We start from the raw sequence: 19571 nt of genomic DNA on the forward strand, positions 1-19571 counted from the left end.
TATCAAACACAAAATTGGAATTTTGACTGTTTTGCAGATTATTTACCATTTTGACTTTTTGTCTTTATTGGGATCCCATATTTCATATTTCGCCCTTTTTGATCAGCTACACAAGCTTCAGTATTCCCTTTGAAAGTAAAAGAAGAAAACAATGACCAACATGAGAACTACTTTTAATAAACTGAAACAGACTTCTTTAAACTGTTTCTAACTTTGAGAACAGACAACAGAGCGAGGTGCAGACCAGGACCAGTCCATTAATATCATACACACAGCACAGCAACTCTTCTCATATATACACACCACACTTTACTACCAAACCATTTCCTCTTGCCTTTCATCTTTTCCTTCTCAGCTTGTTGACAGTTTCTTTAGATGTAGTCCTTTTAGCTTATCATGTGACTTTTCAACAGATGTATAAATTACAATAAGGCGTTAATTAGCCCACCGGCTAACACCGTAACACTTACAGAAATGTTGATTTGTGTGCATTGACCTCTCTCGCTCTCCGTCTGTCCTCCAGGATGATTATGTTTTAGAGGTCCGTCACTTTCAGTGCCCCAAGTGGCCGAAGCCTGACGCACCCATCAGCAGCACCTTTGAGCTCATCAACGTCATTAAAGAGGAGGCAGCCACCCGCGATGGACCGACCATCATCCACGACGAGTGAGTCATACATATTCGTCACCACACATCACTACGTGGGTTGATTTCTAAGTAGGTACAGCAAATTATGATGTGTCAAGTTAGAAGAGCTAAGTGAAAATAGATAAAAGATAACATCATTGGGTCTAGTTCCATATCACATTAGAGCTGGAAATGGCAGGATGAGGGGGAACTAAATTACTTACTGTGGCTCTTTTATGCATTGTCATGTTTTAAGATGTAGCCTATTGATAACCTTTTTGGCGGAGTCATGCAATAAAATTTCAAATTAACTGTAGGACAAGAGCTTCACACGCTGCTGGCTTTCAATTTACCCAGAAACTCCTTCATGTAAATTCAGCATCAGGGCGCGTTCGCACCAGCCTTGTTAAGTCCGGTTGAACCGAACCCCGCAGCGTTTACCCCCCCAGTGTGGTTCACTCTCTGGTCTGTCTTGAAGGGGGAGGGTCTCGGACCGCTGTCAAGTGTTTTTTGGACAAATTTCAGTCTTAATGCACATGCCAGAGAAAAGGGAAGGCACTTTTGAAATAATTATTTTTATTGGTTAGCTGGATATACACATAAAATTATGATTTTCTTTTAGTAGAACAGTACAATACATAGTTGAGGTAATGGAACGGATGTGATTTAGAGTCTTTTAGTCAGTAAGGCTGTAAGAAAGTACATGTATTCAAGGTTGGAAAGCCACCTGTATGATTTGAAAAGTTAAACTCATTGAAATCTGTTTTGACGGGTTAAATTCAAAACATAGAATGTTGTGAACAAAAATGTAATTGCTCCAAACAGGCATATAGAGACACTGGCAACTTGACTATACTCCAAGTATAGTGAGGAAAGACACACGTGGTTTTACTTCTAAACAAGTGGCAGTCCCTCCAACCCCCTGACTCTCCCCCCACAGGTACCACAGGAAACTGCCCAATTAAACCTAATGAAAGTGTCTCTAGCACTGACACATTAGTGTTCCTGAACAGCACTAATCCAGCAGCTCTGCTCATGTTTATTCATTAGAATAATGAAGATTGTTGCTTGTCGCATCCTCGAGAAGAAAAGTGGCTAATTGAGCGGTCCATGTGGTTGCTACGGCGCGGCTCGACTCGCAGCGCCTCTCAGATTGTCAGTTAGAGGCTGCTCTGCGCGCTCATTATTCAGCCAGGCATGGGTTGTTAGCAGCGGTTTCTGCTGCGCTGCTGACAGGGTTGCTAATGGAACAGAAGACCCTTTACATTGTGAAGGCGAACCTGCATTCTCCAGGGAGCCTCGTGCCGGGCCGAGCTGTCGTCCTCACTTGTCGGATTCGCATGCTAATAAATCTTTTAATCTCAGAGGTGACATCCCTGATCTGTGAGCTGTGAGCAGCTGTCAAGGACGACTCAAACACTGAGTCGTAAAGGTCTGCACAGCATGCGCCCCAAATCACACATTTTGAGGGTCCACTGAGAGATTTTCCTGTAGCCAGTGGATTTAATCGACAGCAGGTTTCAATCAGAGGAGACAACAAGAGAAAGACCATTTCTTTGTCTATTTATAAGAAGTCAAATTCTACAAATGGCAGCAAAACCATCAAGCTGCAAGCTGCGAAGTCATGAACAGGGCCGTGACCTTGGTAGTGGGTAGGTGCTGGGGCAAAGGGGCATACGTCACAATGACGACAAACAGACATAAAGTGACTGTCAGTACTCCTCAGGGGACGTCCGTCCATCCGTCCATCCCATTCTCGTGAAAGCAATATCTCAGGAATGCCTGGAGGGAATTTTTTCTTCAAATTTGGCACAAACTTCCACTTTGACTGTCTTAAATCATTCACTCCTTCCTACTCAGGGAGATTTATGTAGAGGACTATAGTGAGCTCATTGGCAAAATGAAAAAAACAATAACACTTTTGGACACTACTCAGGTCATTTTCTCGGCGGCCTTAATCACGGCATCGCTGTCACACAATTAAAACGTTAAAACGATCAATATCTGCCGGTAGACGATCCATAATAAATACTGACATGTATTTCTGTGTGTGATAAATACACATGTGCGCTATTTTGTTGAGTTGTCTCTTAGTGAAATGCCCTGAGTGAATTTAAGTTCTCCTGGTAAGCAGAGATGCAGCGGATATATGTCTAGGGCTTTTATTGTGAAAGGTCAGAATTAACGGCCGTTGTGAATGTGGGGGCAACAAGCGTATTTTTCCAAATTAATAAATACAAACACACACTTTGTGGCCATCCTCAAGCTGTACCCAGAGGAGAGATTTCAGTTTGATGACCTCAGGGCCCTCTCGTCTTGTGCCATCTTGAAGACTAACATTACATCTTTAGCCCCATTACTGCTTCCCCTGTAAAAACAGCTAAATCAACCAGTGCAGGAGAAACATACAAGCTTATTTGACGGTGTTGTGGAGCTGCTAAGTTAAGCCCTGGCCCTGACTGTGTGTGTGTGTGTGTCTGTCAGGTTGGGAGCAGTGTCAGCCGGCATGCTGTGTGCCCTCACCACACTGTCTGAGCAGCTGGAGAGCGAGGGCGCCGCCGACGTCTACCAAGTGGCCAAGATGATCAACCTCATGAGGCCAGGAGTCTTCACAGACATTGTGAGTCTGACAACTAAAACACAAAAAGCTTTCATCCTAGCAGCCCGCTGTCGGTGTCCTGTGTTCACATCAAGTCACATTTTCACCACGCAAAGGTTGTTTTTTTCCTAAACCTAACTGTTTAATTCGCAACATTAAGCATCAGTATGTGACGGGTTGAGATGACAACGTGTTGAATATGAAACTTTTTCAGATCATGCAAATTAGCAAAAAAAAAAAAGCCATCATGACAGACTGTTATGGTCCAAGAGAAAGTCAATCGGACTCCCGACTGTCAATTGCAGCGCCACCATCAGGCCGGTTGGGGTCATATTTCTTATGAAGCATTTGCACATCATTTCCACTAATGGAGCAAAATGTTCATGTCTCTAGTTTGTTCCAGCTCACAGCAAATTAAACGACAGCATAAGACAACAAACTAGAATGGCACTCGGAGAGCGCTGTCCTCCGTCCCGCTCTCCGTGCAGCTTGCGCCATCATGCACGTGTATTTTTGTTTATGTTGAGATCAGCTGTACGTAGCGGAGCATCGTAAAACACTTCATTCAAACTGGACAGAATCAAAGTAAAACTCACCTAAACCATCGTCGTTACTCTTTCCAACAATCACCAAGTGTGCTTTGGTCAAACTCAACTGTAATTTCACCGAGTTTAATGTGAAAAAAACGCCAAATCTACAGTTGTTGCCCCCGCCCCCCCCCCGCTCTCTCTCTGTCTCTCTATCTCTCTGAAGGAAAGAGGCGGGGTCATGCATCATCAACGCGTTATCAGTTACACTGCGCAGGTGTTATACCCAGAGGTCTTAATGTTCTGGCTGATCATAATGCTTAAAAAGCAAACCAACAAACCAACGCCGGTGAAAACATAACCTCCTTCCTAGGCCTTCGGCCTTGGCGGAGGTAATAAACTCAGTGGGGTTCTACCCCTTTGGGGGTTTGAACCCTGACAATACCCAGCGATCTCAGACATACAGTACACTATATTCCTTAATAATCCCTAGTTGTGCTTCTTGTTCAAAAGGAGTGTAAGTAAGTATATCATCAATCCAATGAATTTGGCAGGGATTTGGCAACATCGGTCAAGCACTAAGCTGAAAAAACTGTTACATGACAAGCTGTACAGTTAACAAAAATAATTCATGGTGAAAAGACAGCTCACAGTGTGTTATCTTGCTTATTATTATTCTTGCCAATTGCCACTAATTCAAATAAAAGACGTAAGCATCAAATTAGCTATGTACTGGCTGACACCGAGTGGTTGATGGTTGGTGCCTGTTTGCTGGGATTGTGCTGAGAGTTAGAGATGAAAACAGCATGGGTCTAGTGTGGTACGGTAAGGTATAGTGGGAAATAGCTATAACTACGGGTAATGACTTGAGGAGGGAAAAGTAAGGGTTGTTCTCACCTGTTCTCCTCTCTGTCTTTCACCTCTCTGTCTTTCTCCTCTGTCTTTCTCCTCTCTGTCTGTCACTGATCTGGATCCACAGGACCAGTACCAGTACCTATACAAAGCTCTGCTCAGCCTCGCCAGCACCAAGGAGAGCGCCTCGTGTATTCTGACCAGGGACATTAACGGGACCGTGGCGTCCATGTCCGACCGGTGCGACCAGGCAGAGAGCATGGAGTCACTGGTTTGAGAGAGGCCCTCCGGGGGCCCCGGAGCTGAGCCTGGCTGAGGGCGTCTCAGGGGGGTTCCAAACACCCCCGCGAGGTCTCTGAGCCCCACAAAGGAGGCACTTAACTTTGTAAACCGTCAAAGGAACTATTGTGAACAAGACTTTTTGAGGCCTTTTTGCCAGACTCTTGGTTAAAATGAATAACCTGATTACTTTTTTACACTGATAAAAGTTTTTGATATTTATTTTTTTTGCCATTTTATGTCTTAATGTTCTCCTACTGAAGGGTTTGCACCTGCGTTTTTGAGTTTCATGACGGCGTCGGTAGGCAACGAGAAACACTTTTTCTGTCTTTTCTTGTTTGCACTATATAATGTCAGTGTTACTGCCTATACTAAAGCTGACTCACTTGGCTTTTCTCCACTCCCGCTCGGATTTTACTTTTTGACATTCCATTTCTTTGGCCCTTATTAAATCAACTGCTTCTGTGAAGGACGTTTCTGCCTGCCACCTGCCAGTTGATTTACGACAGTGGACGGAGGAAGGCCTCAGCTCAGTGTGACCCCCCCCCCCCAACACATCTATAGTACTCATAGTAGCACTCATTTATCACAAGTAAAGCTTGTTTTTTAAAAGTAGTTTCTTCTTCACCGTTTTTCTTTTCTTTTTTGGTTTCTTGTCACTCTCCCTCTTATTAGCGAGTCACACTCATGTTACCTAAGGTGGTGTAATAACTGCTACTGTGAAATTTTATTATTATTTCTTTGTATAATTCATATTATGCTTTTTAATATATGGAAATACTGTATGTATACATATATAAATATATCCTTATCATAATAACTTTGTGATTTTTGTACATGTCCTTTGTGGCGTCCCGCCTCAGGCCGCTTGATTTCCGCCGCGTCCGATAGTTTCCCTCCAGAACTCGCCCTGATTCACAGCCATCTGGAAGCGGACTCCCTCGGTCCTCTACGGTCCCGTATGCTGCTATGTCATCTGAACTCACGCACTCTCAATACACACATACAAACATTACCCATCTCTTTGAAAATCCCCCTTTCTTTAAAGAGTTTTCTTTTTGTTCTGTCCTGAATTCGTTGTGACAGACGAGCACGGATTAAGCAACACTGAGCCCTCGGTTCCTCACATGCACGCCTGTGTGTGTCATACAGGGTTGAATCGGTATAGGATCTGCAGGGGGGGGGGCGGCAGACTCTAAAACAAGCTCTATGCAACACGTTGGTTAGGTTTAGGAATCTGAAACAGGGTTTAAAACAGTACCTGGTTCTCAGTGTTAGTCTCCCAGCAGTGGGTGTACATTTTAAAATGTTTTAATCTTCAGTTTATTTGCTCTTATGTCGTCTGGACAGAGTAAAAACTGCGAAATAACCCTCTTCTTCTGCTTTAACGGGTCTTTAGGTTGTTAACATAATATATATATATAGTACGTCTTTGATAGTGGCACGAGGTGTAGGAATGGAGAATCAGACAAGAAATATTTTTCCAAAAGATCTCCCTTAAAGGGGACATATCATGAAAAATTCTCTTAGTCAGTGCTCGTGCACATCCATCTGGGTACCTGGAGTTCCTACCAACCCACAAACTGTGAAATAAGACAACCCAGTCAGTTTATTGTGGGCTGTCTAGAACAGAAAACATGGGATTCAATCAGCCAATCACATTCGGCTCCCCTTCCTATGTCACAAGCAGCTCATTCGAATATACCACACCCCCCATCTGAGTATCTCCCCTCACGGCTTGAGAACTACGTTTGCAAATGTGCACCAAATTTTTCTCTAAGCCAATCAGAGCAGACTGGGCTTCTTTGGGGGGCTTAAAGAGGCAGGCGCTAAAACGGATTGTACAATGAACCTGGAAATGAGCCTGATATGTCCCCTTTAATTCACAAACTGGAAGCCTAAAGCCGGCGCTTTGACTACCATAACTGTATTTGTGATGTATTCTCTGATGAATCGCAACAAGCTGCTCCATTTTCATAGGGTTGGTTATGAGGAGCTGGAGTTTGTTAAGAAACATGCTTTTTGATTCTACTTATCTGCTATTGGTGACATCATCTTCATCTGCCACGTATACTGTTTACAGAATGGATGGACGGAGGAGAGTTAATGCTCAGGTGTGGCTACATTTCACAAAAGACTGTAGTGATACGGTAACATGTCATTCATAATGTCCCAGAATCAACTGATGCTGTTGTGTCTCAAGTCAAGTGAGTAAAAGTGGTAATCATCATCATCATCATCATCATCATTCATGTTACATTATTGTAAATGGCAGCTTTAAATGTGTTGAAAGTAAAGGTGGGTTTGAGCTTTTCTATGTGACAAGAATGTGAAAAGGGATTTGATCAGAAATGTAATCGTTAGCAGATCATTCATTTAACTTCAAGCAGTACCATTAAATACCAGTAGTACCAGTAACATTACTCCTCTGTCATACTTGAAGGATCAGTTGGCTGTTTTTCTATTTCAGTGTTATTGTTGACAAGTTAAAAGACCAAAACCAAGATGTTAGTCCGTCTCCCCGACCCTGTCTGTGGCATGTTTAGTTCTACATTAGGTTGTCTTATTTTATGTGATGTCTTAAGACATATAACACTAGCACTAACAGTGGGGCACTGTAGTTTTTGTAGACGCTACTCAAACAGGTGGAAATGGTACAGTTGTTGGGGATATTTGAAGCTGCTGTATTGAAACACATTGAGCAGACTTTGGCTACACAGACAAACGTATTAGTAGCATCAATTCATTGGTGGCTTTGGTCTTTTCTTTTGGATTTGTTGATAATAAGACATTTATAGAATATTGACAGCCGTATCCTTTGAATTATAACTAATCTGGCATCAACTGCCAAGTCACACACTATACTCATTGACCAGAGGCCTGTACTACGAAGCAAGATTTAGGGTCAGCGAGGTAACTTCAGGGTTAACCCTTCAGGGTTTTCAGTCCTTTGACGGGGGATCACTTCTTACCGGGGTAGATCGCCACGGTAACTTATGCTGAGCTCCTGACCTCCTGATGGGATGCAGCTGAAAAAAGGTTGAAATAGTTTCAACAGTTTCAGTGTTTCATTAAATTAATAAGTCTGTTAATTTACGCATTCACACATCGGCAGTTTTTTCTTTTGCCAGTTGTTCTTCCTGCTTTTGGCAGCTTCAACTGTGTTACTTTTTGTCTGGATTATGTGTTTAACTTCTTCGTATTTGTCTAAGATAGTTCGCTCTTGGTTTGTAAAACGTGCCGCTCTGCCTGTCTGTCTGCTGACAGTAGACTTGTCCATGAGTTGATAACCAGCGTCGTAGGACCGCTTAGTGTGGTCTCGTTTGTTAGGATTAATGAAGCCAGATAATGAGAGGATACCCTGGGTATGTTGGAACTCACTTCGTAGTACAGACCTCTGATGGCCTGACAAACTGCTGCTCTTCTCATTAATCCAGCCAGAAACACTCAGAGACACATCGCTGTCTACCTTTACACAGGTGCTTTTATCACCACTTTCATCTGATTCACAAACTGGAAAGCAAGCGCTCTCTTTAGCAATTGGTGTCTATACTGTGTTTTATTAAAGTGACTGACTATAGTGAAAACAGAAAAGGTGGAGGTCCGCTCCAGATCCGTGCTCGCTGACAGACGTGTGATGACCCGCTCCGACCTCCCAAGGCCTTGTGTACATAGTTTCCGTTCCTCACTGACCTTTTCTCCAGAGACGTATTTTTTAGTAGTTTTGTGGCCTACAAGCAAAGAGCAGTCTGAGATGTTCCCTGCTTTAGCTGCAGAATAACCTCTTACATACACACACACACACACATACACACACATATTTCCACACTTACACGTTTCTGTGACATGAGGATGTTCTGATTCAGCCACTGATTTTGATGATATGCTGTATCGTCGACGGCGTGAAAATGAACACTTGTGGTTTATTTGCATTTTGAAAGAAAATGTGAAAGCGATTTTTTTTTTTCCACACAGCACAAAACAGTTAATGTGAGAGGGGCAAATGATCTTTTAACAAAACTTTTACCAAAGACTCGAATCCTTCCCGTGCAGAAAAAAGATGTTGGGCGAGCCTTTCTCTCTCCTGACTGGATGCCCAACCTTCACACTATATCTGTATTATATACCGGTGCCCTTACACATAACTGGCTTCAAAGTCTCACTTTAGTATCTGTCTGCTTTAACTTCAGCATCAAAAATCCTTCCATGCAGTTCTTGTTGCACGCCATCATCAGGGATACAGAGATGCATCAGTAGATGAGCTGAGCAGACAGTGTGGAATGAGGCCGTATGTATATATATATATGGCCTAACTCTGTTAGGGAAACATCTACATGTTCTGCTTCTGGGGCTTTTCTTTCATTGGTTCGGTGAAATACACCCTTTGCCTAAGTGCTTGGTCACAATCCTCGAAAAAATTGGTGAGATACTGTCACTGCTGAGCTAACTTTTAACACGCCAGCAAGCCGATAATGTGCTAAACATTCAAAGTAGCTTGCCCTACTAGTTGGGAAAAGCTAATATGATAGCTGCCTCTAAGCTTAGCACTGCGTGGATCAGCAGGTCAAATGTGCCGATCGAGTGAAATGAATTGATTTGTGAAATGTGACCGGGCCTTTCAGATGCTCATTCAATCTTTTTGTTTTTTGTTCTGTCCCCATATTCAAGCAATTCTGATCACTGTGATCATTCTGAATGAAACGTGTTGCCACAAGTGAACACGCAGCTGTACTGTCATTAAGAAATGTTCATATACAGTATGTAGTTGCCTCTGTAACCCAGCCCTTCTCTGGAAACTGTGTATGTATTGACTGTATTTTAAAATTCCATCATTCAAATTTTCCATATTTCTTTTTGGTCCATGGCTTTATTTTATTTTTTTTACCCAAAATTGATTATTTTACCAACTCTTGATGTAACAAATAGCTACCACAAAGCTCTCACTATGTTTCCAATCTGAAACAGAATGAAATGTCTGGTCTATAATCACCAATATTTTCAATCTGTTCCCTCCATTAGAATTCAGTCACGGCGTCGCCAAGTGTCTGTGCGTCATCGTCACACGCCCTCCATTAATGTTCAGGCAGTGATTGTGATATTACGATCTTTGGATCTTTTTTGCTCTTGCTTTTTCGTCCTCTGGAGGCTAGGACTCTGTTGCCAGGCGTGAACAGTACAATAGCTCTCTGACGAGATCATTTCCTCACCACTGACCCCTTTTGGAGAGGTGGCTGTTCCTTCCTCTTTTGTTACATGAAATAAGACAAAAAGATGGATCTCTTTTTTTTTGTTTTGTTAAAAGCTATATCAAAGCATTCTATTATAGTGTTATTTAATATGTAAATGGTATTGCTATACATAAAATAAAATATGGGTTTTGATGTAATTTTCTGAAAACGTTGTCTGCTAATATTTCTTCTTTTTTGTGTATTTTAGTTTTTTCTACAGGATCAGTTATTTTTAGCTCTGCTTTGGTTCACCACCTCCTGAAAAAAGATTTGACTCTACTATTTGTTTCTAATTTCATTTCTCAGTCACATTACTACTGAATCCTTTTAAGTAAATAGACATTTTCTGCTGTTATATGACAGGAGACAGTCTGTTCAGACAAAAGCATTCATTGTTGTGTATTATGAATCTGCTGCTGTTTATCAAACTGCTAAAAAGTGAGATTTTGGATGTAAATGAAAGATAAAGCGCACTCTTCTCCTGTTTTCCCTTTTATTTTTGAATTTCAGCCAATTTCCTTTAATTTTCACACTTATTACATTGTTGTTTCTTTCGCATGTTAATTTCTAATAATGATAAATGAACTTGAAAAATATCATATAGGCTTTTGCAGTATAACATAGTATGAAGATTAACAATGGGGAGACAAGTAGCCTACTGTGAATCCTTGGGTCTGATTGGCTGTTCCTGAGCAGACGTGATTAATCCTGTGATCACTTAATTACTCTTAAAGCTACTTCTACACTTTGTTGTGGGTATAGGAGTGATTTGCGCGATAAATGTGGCTTATTCTTCACTTTTAGTGAAGAACTCCTTACTCCTGAGTTGGCTCTTTAGGACATACTGTACGTACAAATCGTAGAAAATCCTGTTAAATTGATGGCAACCCAGGACGTAACTGGCACCTGCTCCCTATTTGTAGAAATTAGAGAATTCATCAGAAGAGGGCTTTTAAGTAAAGTCTGGACATATGCACACTTGACAGTGCACCTGTATCCCTTTAGTGTTAACAATAAAGTGGACCAGTGTAAAAAATGTTGGTCTTAAATGCATCAAAATTCACATAATTTTGTCTGTCTTAAAGGGGACATATGAAAAGCTCTCTTAGTCAGTGCTTGTGCACATCCATCTGGGTATCTGGAGTTCCTACCAACACACAGACTGTGAAATAAGACAACCCAGTCAGTTTATTGTGGGCTGTCTAGATCAGAAAATATGAGCTTAAACCAGCCAATCACATTTGGCTCCCCTTCCTATGTCACATGCAGTTCATTAGAATATACATATATAAATAGTTCCTATATAGTTAGCTGTAGTTAGCTAGCCCAACTTGTTGCATTAGCTCACTAAGGGTTTCCATTTTATTTCTAGTTTCCACTTTAGTTTGGTGTGTTTATTTTCACAATGGTATTTGTGTGTGGTGAACGGGTGAAATCCACACAGTGGAAATCCCACCGTCACAATAAACACAACACACTGACTGTCTCTCTCACTCGCTCTCTTTTTTACCGTCTCCTCCTCCAGGAGATAAATGAACAGAAAGCAGCCGATACCGGAGGTTTACGGGCCTCTAACAGGACAGAATGACGGGAGAACGCAACTTTCAGCTCAAGGGAAAACAAGACAAAAGTCCTGTTAGAGAAATAAATGAATCACAGTGTCTCATTTGTGGTCTGATGAACAGTAAATTCATCTAAACTGGCTTGAAAAACGATGCAATCTGGTTGCCATGGTAATGACTTACGTCTGACCCCCATCCTCTGTTTGAGAAAAAAACAGGAAGTAAAACTGGCCGGAGGGGGCTTTAAAAATAACTGAAAAAAACTGATAGTAAAAGTCTATTCATGACAGAGTTACTGACAAGCACACAGAACGCCAATGCCTATTCTATAATATTGTTATTTACTGTATTTTTTCTCATTGTTTTATTTTGTTTTTGTTTATTTTATTCATTGTATTTCCTAATCGTATTTATGCTTTGACAACACACGTCATGTCATGCCAATAGCCTACTGAACTGATTTGAAATTGACACAGAGAGAGTGTTAGGAAGGATAACACTGTTGACTCCATACAGTACAGTTATGACTCCACTCTCTGAAACAGACACATTGAGTTCAACACTACAGTATTTCATCACCTGCTCCCTAACAGAGAGCCAGCAGAGGGCAGCAGCCGGTAAAGTAAGAACTAGAACTTCATAACACAGGTTGTGTTCAGATGTTCATACTGAGATACAGTAGATGATACACTCCTTCACATTTCAGTCCTGGCTGATTTATACTCTCTATTAGAGTGGAAACAATGGAACTGTGCTCACTGTCTTTCTGTTGATACACAAGCAGAGAAATAGAAGAGAAAAATTATATTTCTATGTGAGCAGGTCTATTTTCTGTATGTGTATATACAATGGATCACCCAGTTCATAATACTGCAAATATATAAATATTGCAATACTTTCATCAGAGGGCCATCATGTCTCCTCCTTCAGTGACTTAACAGACATTTATTGAAATGATAATCTTTCAGATTGCCACTTTAAGTCATATTCTGATATAATATTCGTTATTATAGTGTAACGTAAACAACTTTTTCCCAACAGCAGTTTTCTTTCCAGTGCTTCAGTAAAAATAAGATCTAAAGGTGAGGCGACTTTCTCCCGAAACAAACTGCGCTTTTATTTTGAAGTACACAACGCTTGTTTCCGGTTGGTGTCCGCCTGTTAGCTACCATGGTTACCTAACAGGGTTAGCCTTGTTAGCTTGATGCTAGTGTTCCTCTGTCAGCATGGCTGCTCGTTTACCAGAAGACACGGAACTAACAGAGCGACACGAGGACATGTGAGTGAGTCCTGTTTAATGTGAACCAGATACAACAGAGTCAGCGGGTCTGTGACTCCTCCATGAAGTTATAACGTTACCGTGACTCTCCTGTCCTCACAGAGAGCTGTGGTTAGCCTGCAGACTTTAAGTAACGTCAGCCTAACGTCACGTCACGTAACGTCACGTTTAACCATGCACACTTTAGCCCGGTTCTTCAGACACGTTGTAACGTTACCCGGAGACGTGTGACGTCATACATTCGACGTGTGACGTCTTCCACTTTGATTGTGTAGTTTTATCATTTCATTTAGTTATGATATGTTTGCTGGTCCTGGTCCTGGTTCTGGTTCTGGTCCTGCAGTATTTGCAGCCTATCATGTTAAGTTACTAAACTTGCACTTGTGTTTGGGTTTGTTTTCAATAAAGCATCAGATGTAAATGTAAATCCAGTCTCTGCATTTAACCCATGCCAGTATATATGAGGAGCAGTGAGCAGCTACTAGAGCGCTCTGGGAGCAGTTTGGGTTCTGGTGCCTTGCTCAAGGGCAGCTCTGCAGTGTCCAGGGGGAGAACTGGCACCTCTGTAGCCTCCACTTCACAGTCTCTACTTGGTCTGTGAGGGGACTTGGTTTGGGAACCGGAGGGTCACAGGTTCAAGTCCCCTCAGACTGAGCTAGTGCTGCTGCTAGGTTGAACTCTGTTTGCCCAGTGAAATATGAATATGGTTATGAATCATGATTAAAGCTGCAACAAATAGTTTGATTATCGATACATCGGCCAATAGATTAAGACAACAGTTTTGATTAAAGAACCATTCTGAACTGGGAAGCTGAATCCCAGGAATTTAAAGATCACATCACTTATCAAAATAGTTGCTTATTAATTTCTGATGTGTTGATGAATGAACTAAAGTGTTCCAGCCCTCCTGATGACCGTCAGTAGAACCATGTTCAGGTTTGTTGAGGACACCAGATGGATTTACCTTCTGCTGTTCCTCATGTCCCCGTATGCAATCTGTAGATTTTCTTTTATTACCAATTATTCAGTCTTAATTTCTGTTTTCTGACATTAATGTCGAATATGACTTTGTCATTTCATTTGCTGTTTAATGGCATTCATTTCATTTTGTACATGAAATTAAAAAAAAAAAAAAATTCAAATGCCATTTGTTAATCTAAGCACCAGCAGTCAGTGTGAACTGGACTAGTGTTCATATTATGACTCTGTCTCTCTCTCTCTGTCTCTCTCTCTCTGTCTCTCTCTGTCTCTCTCTCTATCAGTTTAGGAAGAAGAGCAGAGCTGCTGGAGGACATGGAGCGTGTCAGAGAGCATCACAGAGAGCAGCTGAAGGTCCAGAGGAGGCAGCAGGTGAAGGAGCGTGAGGCTGCTCGCCACAGGAACGCCACACTGCTGCAGGTAGGATCTGTGACAGTACGCCCTACGTAGCTATGGTCCAGGTAGGATCTGTGACAGTACGCCCTACGTAGCTATGGTCCAGGTAGGATCTGTGACAGTACGCCCTACGTAACTATGGTACAGGTAGGATCTGTGACATTACACCCCACGTAGCTATGGTACAGGTAGGATCTGTGACAGTACGCCCTACGTAACTATGGTACAGGTAGGATCTGTGACATTACACCCCACGTAGCTATGGTACAGGTAGGATCCGTGACATTACACCCCAGTTAGCTATGGTCCAGGTAGGATCTGTGACATTGGAATGAATTACACTATAATAAGAGTCTGATTGGTTGTTCCAGATGTTTTAAGGTAGTTCCTCCGCGGCTTATTTAGGACCTGCAGTTGTGACAAATTGCAGTTTTATGTCTCCTTCACTCAGCTGGAGAACTTCCACACCGACGACACTTGCTCCACTCATAAAAAAACTCTGCTGCATAAATCAAGCGCTTCCTAAACTAACAGCTAGAGATGAACCGTCAGTCAGCAGCTGATAGAAGCTGTCTCATATCTCCCATCACACACACATGTGCAGCCGCCATGTGGTGGTTTTACGTCGGCACACAGCAGCACAGTCAGTAACGTCACACACACACACACACACACACACACACACACACACACACACACACACAAACACATGTCTTCGGTGTGGAAGTTCTTCGCCCCGCCTCCAACGCTGTATCCTGTTCTCTTAACACATCCATGGTGTGTGCTCTCTGTTACTGCAGCAGTTCAACAAGATGGAGGATCGTCTCAGAGGAAAACAGCTGCCGTGCCCACGTCTCCTGGCTCTGGAGGTAACACCGTGTTCATATAGACAGTGTTCACACTGCAGGTCAGTGTTGTTGCTAGTGTTTAAACTGGTGCTACAGTAGCTCCGTGTCCTTTCGATGAGGAGAAGGTTCTACATGTAGCCTACCTGGTAGGACTGGCCCGTGGCATGGTTTGGAAAAGCAAAATAAAGCTCAATGTACAAATATATTAGATTTCCTTATAAGAGATATCTTTTAAAGCAAAACTGATAATGACCACACATCATGTGTACTCAATGTGAACGCTGACTGTTTCATAAATCAATTAGTTGTAGATATGTATCTGCATTTGCCCTCCCTTCTGAGCAGACTCCTACAGTTCATTATGGTTCTGTGATGAAGCGGTCGAGAGCTCTGCTGGTTCTACTGTGTTCTTGTGCTGGTGGGAAGATCTGAAAAACAAACTCTCAGCAGGAGCTGCTTCCCTTTTCCCAATTTTGTGCCTCCTCATCTCCTCGCTCCTCGCTCCTCGCTCCTCCGGCTTGTGACCCGGATCTCAATGCTCCATCTTGGAGGACGTCCCAATTCTTAAAATGCATCTCGAGGAGCGAGGATCAAGGAGAGAGGAGGCTTGCCAGAGGAGCCAGAAGCGAGGGTACACCGGTGTATCCTTCACGGAAGTCTTTTTACCGACCAACACGCCCCCTTATTGGATATCAGTTACTGATTGGACGCTGCTGCCGATCGGACTGTTCTGATACAACTTTCTTCATTTATCAGGAAGATTTTTCTCTTCTTGCTCTGTAATTTTCTTCGTTAACTTTTATTAAGGATACAGTTAAAGTCAGAGAGAGAAGGAGAGTCTGTCTGTCAGCAACAAACACCTTTTACATCATTTATCCTCATTTCCATTCAGTCATATGTGAGGCTGATAATTCCTGAACGTCTGGTTTGATATGAGTTACATCATTTACGTTTTCCCTGAAACATTTAGCATAATAAATCATTTCCGGTGTTCAAAAGACGCCATAGTCATATTCTGGGTTATTAAATAATGAATTCACAATCAGAATATCAATAACTACAGACGCTAATAATGAATAAATAATATAAAGAAATGGTTCCTGGTCCTCGAAGCAGGACTCAGTCCACAGTTAAGTGTTAATCATGTGTTTACTGTGACCGGGCGTCAGGATTTGATGAGTTGGGAATGAGAACGGGTTGAACCTTCATGATGTGTCAGAGTTTTGTGACCTAACAGTACGGTTTATGTCGTTTCTCTGTTCTAGACAAGATATTGGGCATCTGTGGAAGACTCTATCCCAGTCTGGGAGCACTTCCTCCTGGGTAAAGGCCCGCACCCTACTCATGGTCCGGGACAGCCACCCAGGAGAGCCAAACAGAGACCCAGCACAGCCAAAGACCAGAGCCTGCCTCCTCGCCCAAAACCCAGGACTGCTCGATAGGAGAGCAGTAATGCTGATGCTGCCGCTGTAGCGTGAAGGATAGCTTTGATGATCACATGATGCAGCTGATCACAGGCCTGTTGATTCTCATGCCCCACTCAGACCCTCCTTCATGAGCATCCTCCCATCACGGTTTGGAGGACGCTTTGGTGCACAAGCCTTTCTTTCAGGAATGGAGATTGATTCAGTGATAGAAACATTTAAAGGTGCTAAATTCAATATCCAGAGCATTGAAATTCACTGTTTAGAATCCAAAATAGGTCACCTACATGATTTGTGCAGATCCAATGAGTTTTTGAAACGGGAGAGGATTGTCAGTTGCACTATGGCGAGCGCAAATGAAACGCCGGAGCTGGAAGACCCGCCTGCAGGTTCCTGATCAGCTACTTCAGCAACGGAGAGAGAGTTGTCTATAAGACGAGGCCGGTGTGTCGCCGTCGCTCCACCATTGTAGAGGATGTGAATGCAAAACTAACACATCAAACTTGCTAACGCATCACCCAGATGTGCCGAGCACCAGGACGAGGAAAAAACAAGCCGGAGCCCAGCTCCTTATCCCCGCTGCTTTGGCATACAGCCAACGTGGAACTAATGAAACCTAATGCTCATGTTTTATTTTGTATTATTCTATTCAGTACTCTCCGTTTCATAGCATTAATACATGCGTTTCGGTTTTATAAGCGGTTGTGAGTGACCTGTTGCCTTTTTGGGGAAAGTGTTTGTTCAGTGTTCCTACAGAATAATACACAAGTGATGGAAATGTTCCTTATTTTTATAATGAAAATAGTTTACTAAAGTTAGCAGAGAGCAAAATGCTGCCTCAGTCCCCAGCAGGAGGACCGTGTCTGTCTCTGACACTACTGGTGTATTAGTTCAGATTGTCAGTGTGCAGTCAGAATAAGAGACAGTTTACCAGTGAAAGAGACGAGAATTTTACTTGGATTTGGTGTTTGACTGTAGACTCTGGTTGCCTTTAAAGTTGATAAAGATAATAAGTACAGATATGATATATTTTCTAATCTAAAATATAGTTGGATAGTTATCCATAGATATAGAGGAGTAATGTCTACCTGAGTCTATGATATCAGCATTAATATATCATCAACAACTATTGTCTATGTAAAGATATAGAGGAGTAATGTCTACCTGAGCAGAGTATGAAGTCTGTGTGTGTGTGTTGTAATCAGAGCTTCTGGCTAGCTCACGGCAGTACAGAGCACTGCTCTCATACGGCGGTTATAGCTGATAACTGCGTTGCTGTGGAAGCGTATCACCGCCGCCTCACCCTCCAGGCTAACACCGTTAGCTCTGTCAGCACTTTCGCTGTTTGTTTGAATGTTTAACGCTGTTAGCACCGTTAGCTGTTAGCCGCAGCTCATCGTCGCCATGTTGAAAGCCGTTGAGAGGAGATAGATTGAGACATTGAGAAGACGTTGTTGCAGATTTGTTTCCAATAGTTGATATCGGTGGTAACGGCGACAACAGCGGCTCCAGCTCGCTCTCTTAAGGTGGGCTGACCTTTAAGGTGGACCAGCTATTCTCATTTTAGTGACAAGCCGCTCCTCCGAGTTTTGCTCAGCACCCCCACCCACCCCAACACGACTACTTGGCTGCCAGTCCTAACTAGTTTTCTGGTGGAAACCCTGTGTATGCCCTCAAAACTATTATATATACTGTATATTCAAAACAAGTGTCCATACTACCATTTAGCAAATAGAGATTTTATTATGTAAACAACAGATGTTGAATAAAAATTAAGAAAAAGCTAAAGACCCAGCTCTTTCATAAGCACCTCCGCACCTAATGACATCGATGCTATTGATGATGTTGATGATGATGATGTTGATGATGTTGATGTTGATAGGTCAGAGTATTTCTACCTTGAATGCAGCGGTCATATTGACCGTATGCAATATGTGTTTCCCAAACATGATGATGATGACAAAAAAAATAAAATAATCTCTGCTTCTATCCACCCTGTGCGTTGCCTCTGTGCACGATCAGACTTGAAGTTGTTGTTGGCTCTAACTCACGTTGTTTCCTCCTATCTGGATCCTTGCTGGTGTTGTATGAACTCTTTTCAAAGCTGTTTACGCTACATGTCAGCATACACCCATTCACACACACCTTCACGCACGGATGGCAGAGGCTGCCATGCAAGGAGCCAACCTGCCCATCAGGATCTAATCTAAATACTCATTCACACACCGATGTCTCAGTCTGCAGGAGCAGTTTGGGGTTACGTATGTTGTTTAAGGACACTTCGACATGTGACCTGAGGAGGAGCCGGGGATCAAACCGCCAACCTTCCGATTGGTGGACGACCTGCTCTACCCTCTGAGCCACAGCCCGTATATGGCCATATATAAGAGTTTCGTTAAGGTTAAACTTATAATACTTAATTTTTACTTGGCATTTCTCTTGTGTGTTGTTGCTTTTTAATGTGTTTTTCTGTTTTCTGTTCTCTTTTCCTTTGTTTTGTGCTGTATCCTCTAGATAATGCCTAACATTTAATGATACATCCAAAGACGCGGTTAGATTTAAATATTTGAATTTAATTTCTATTCGACTCGTCACAGAAAAGTGCATACAACAGATATGACTAACATACCTTCCGGATGGTTTACACGACTCTGTGACGACGCTGTTAACAGAATTTGTGGAAAGCCCCGCCATTAAGCAACAGCCCAGGTGTAGAAGAGTATTAAAGTGATGAAATCATTTTTCTGTTAGTCCGCGGGCCATGAAAGCTGGAGCCTCTTTCAGAAAACAGAAACCTGAGGGGCTGCATTCCACGCTAAGCTTGTCCTCCAACGCGCCGTGGAAACAAGGTGTGAGTGATGTTGTGAAATTTGGGAGAGAATATTTGGAGGTTCGCCGGTCATTATTGCTTGAAACACATTCCAAAGGCCAACGCTCCATGGGATTATAATTGAGCCAACATCACCATCTGC

General features: G+C 42.5%; 2 protein-coding genes across 5 annotated transcripts in view; both read left to right on the forward strand.

Annotated features, from left to right (window-relative positions):
* Window positions 1-10270, forward strand: part of LOC119490712 (receptor-type tyrosine-protein phosphatase gamma-like) — a 460745-nt gene extending 450475 nt beyond the window's left edge. For all 3 annotated transcript variants that reach the window (XM_037774207.1, XM_037774205.1, XM_037774206.1), the window contains 3 exons: window positions 524-666; window positions 3112-3247; window positions 4733-10270. In XM_037774207.1, coding sequence (XP_037630135.1) covers window positions 524-666; window positions 3112-3247; window positions 4733-4882 — 429 coding nt within the window. In that variant the 3' untranslated portion in view covers window positions 4883-10270. The remainder of the gene's footprint in view (window positions 1-523; window positions 667-3111; window positions 3248-4732) is intronic.
* Window positions 10271-12805: 2535 nt separating this feature from the next.
* c1h3orf14 (chromosome 1 C3orf14 homolog) lies at window positions 12806-17686 on the forward strand. Of its 2 annotated transcripts, none has more exons than XM_037767908.1 (4): window positions 12806-12953; window positions 14216-14351; window positions 15128-15196; window positions 16441-17686. In XM_037767908.1, exons 1-4 carry the CDS (start codon window positions 12901-12903, stop codon window positions 16615-16617), a joined length of 435 nt encoding a protein of 144 aa, XP_037623836.1. In that variant the 5' UTR covers window positions 12806-12900; the 3' UTR covers window positions 16618-17686. The 2 variants fall into 2 exon arrangements, with proteins under 2 accessions (XP_037623836.1, XP_037623909.1); XM_037767981.1 differs by having other exon boundaries at window positions 12837-12957.
* The last annotated feature ends 1885 nt before the right edge of the window (window positions 17687-19571 follow it).

The sequence above is a fragment of the Sebastes umbrosus genome, chromosome 1 (genome assembly GCF_015220745.1).
Source record: "Sebastes umbrosus isolate fSebUmb1 chromosome 1, fSebUmb1.pri, whole genome shotgun sequence".
Taxonomy (NCBI): Eukaryota; Metazoa; Chordata; class Actinopteri; order Perciformes; family Sebastidae; genus Sebastes; species Sebastes umbrosus.

Coding starts and splice junctions, on each gene's coding strand:
- c1h3orf14 (XM_037767908.1), top strand. CDS start 12,901: ATGGCTGCTCGTTTACCAGAAGACACGGAACTAACAGAGCGACACGAG. Junction 14,352..15,127: donor GGAACGCCACACTGCTGCAG/GTAGGATCTGTG, acceptor CTGTTACTGCAG/CAGTTCAACAAGATGGAGGA. Junction 15,197..16,440: donor CACGTCTCCTGGCTCTGGAG/GTAACACCGTGT, acceptor TCTCTGTTCTAG/ACAAGATATTGGGCATCTGT.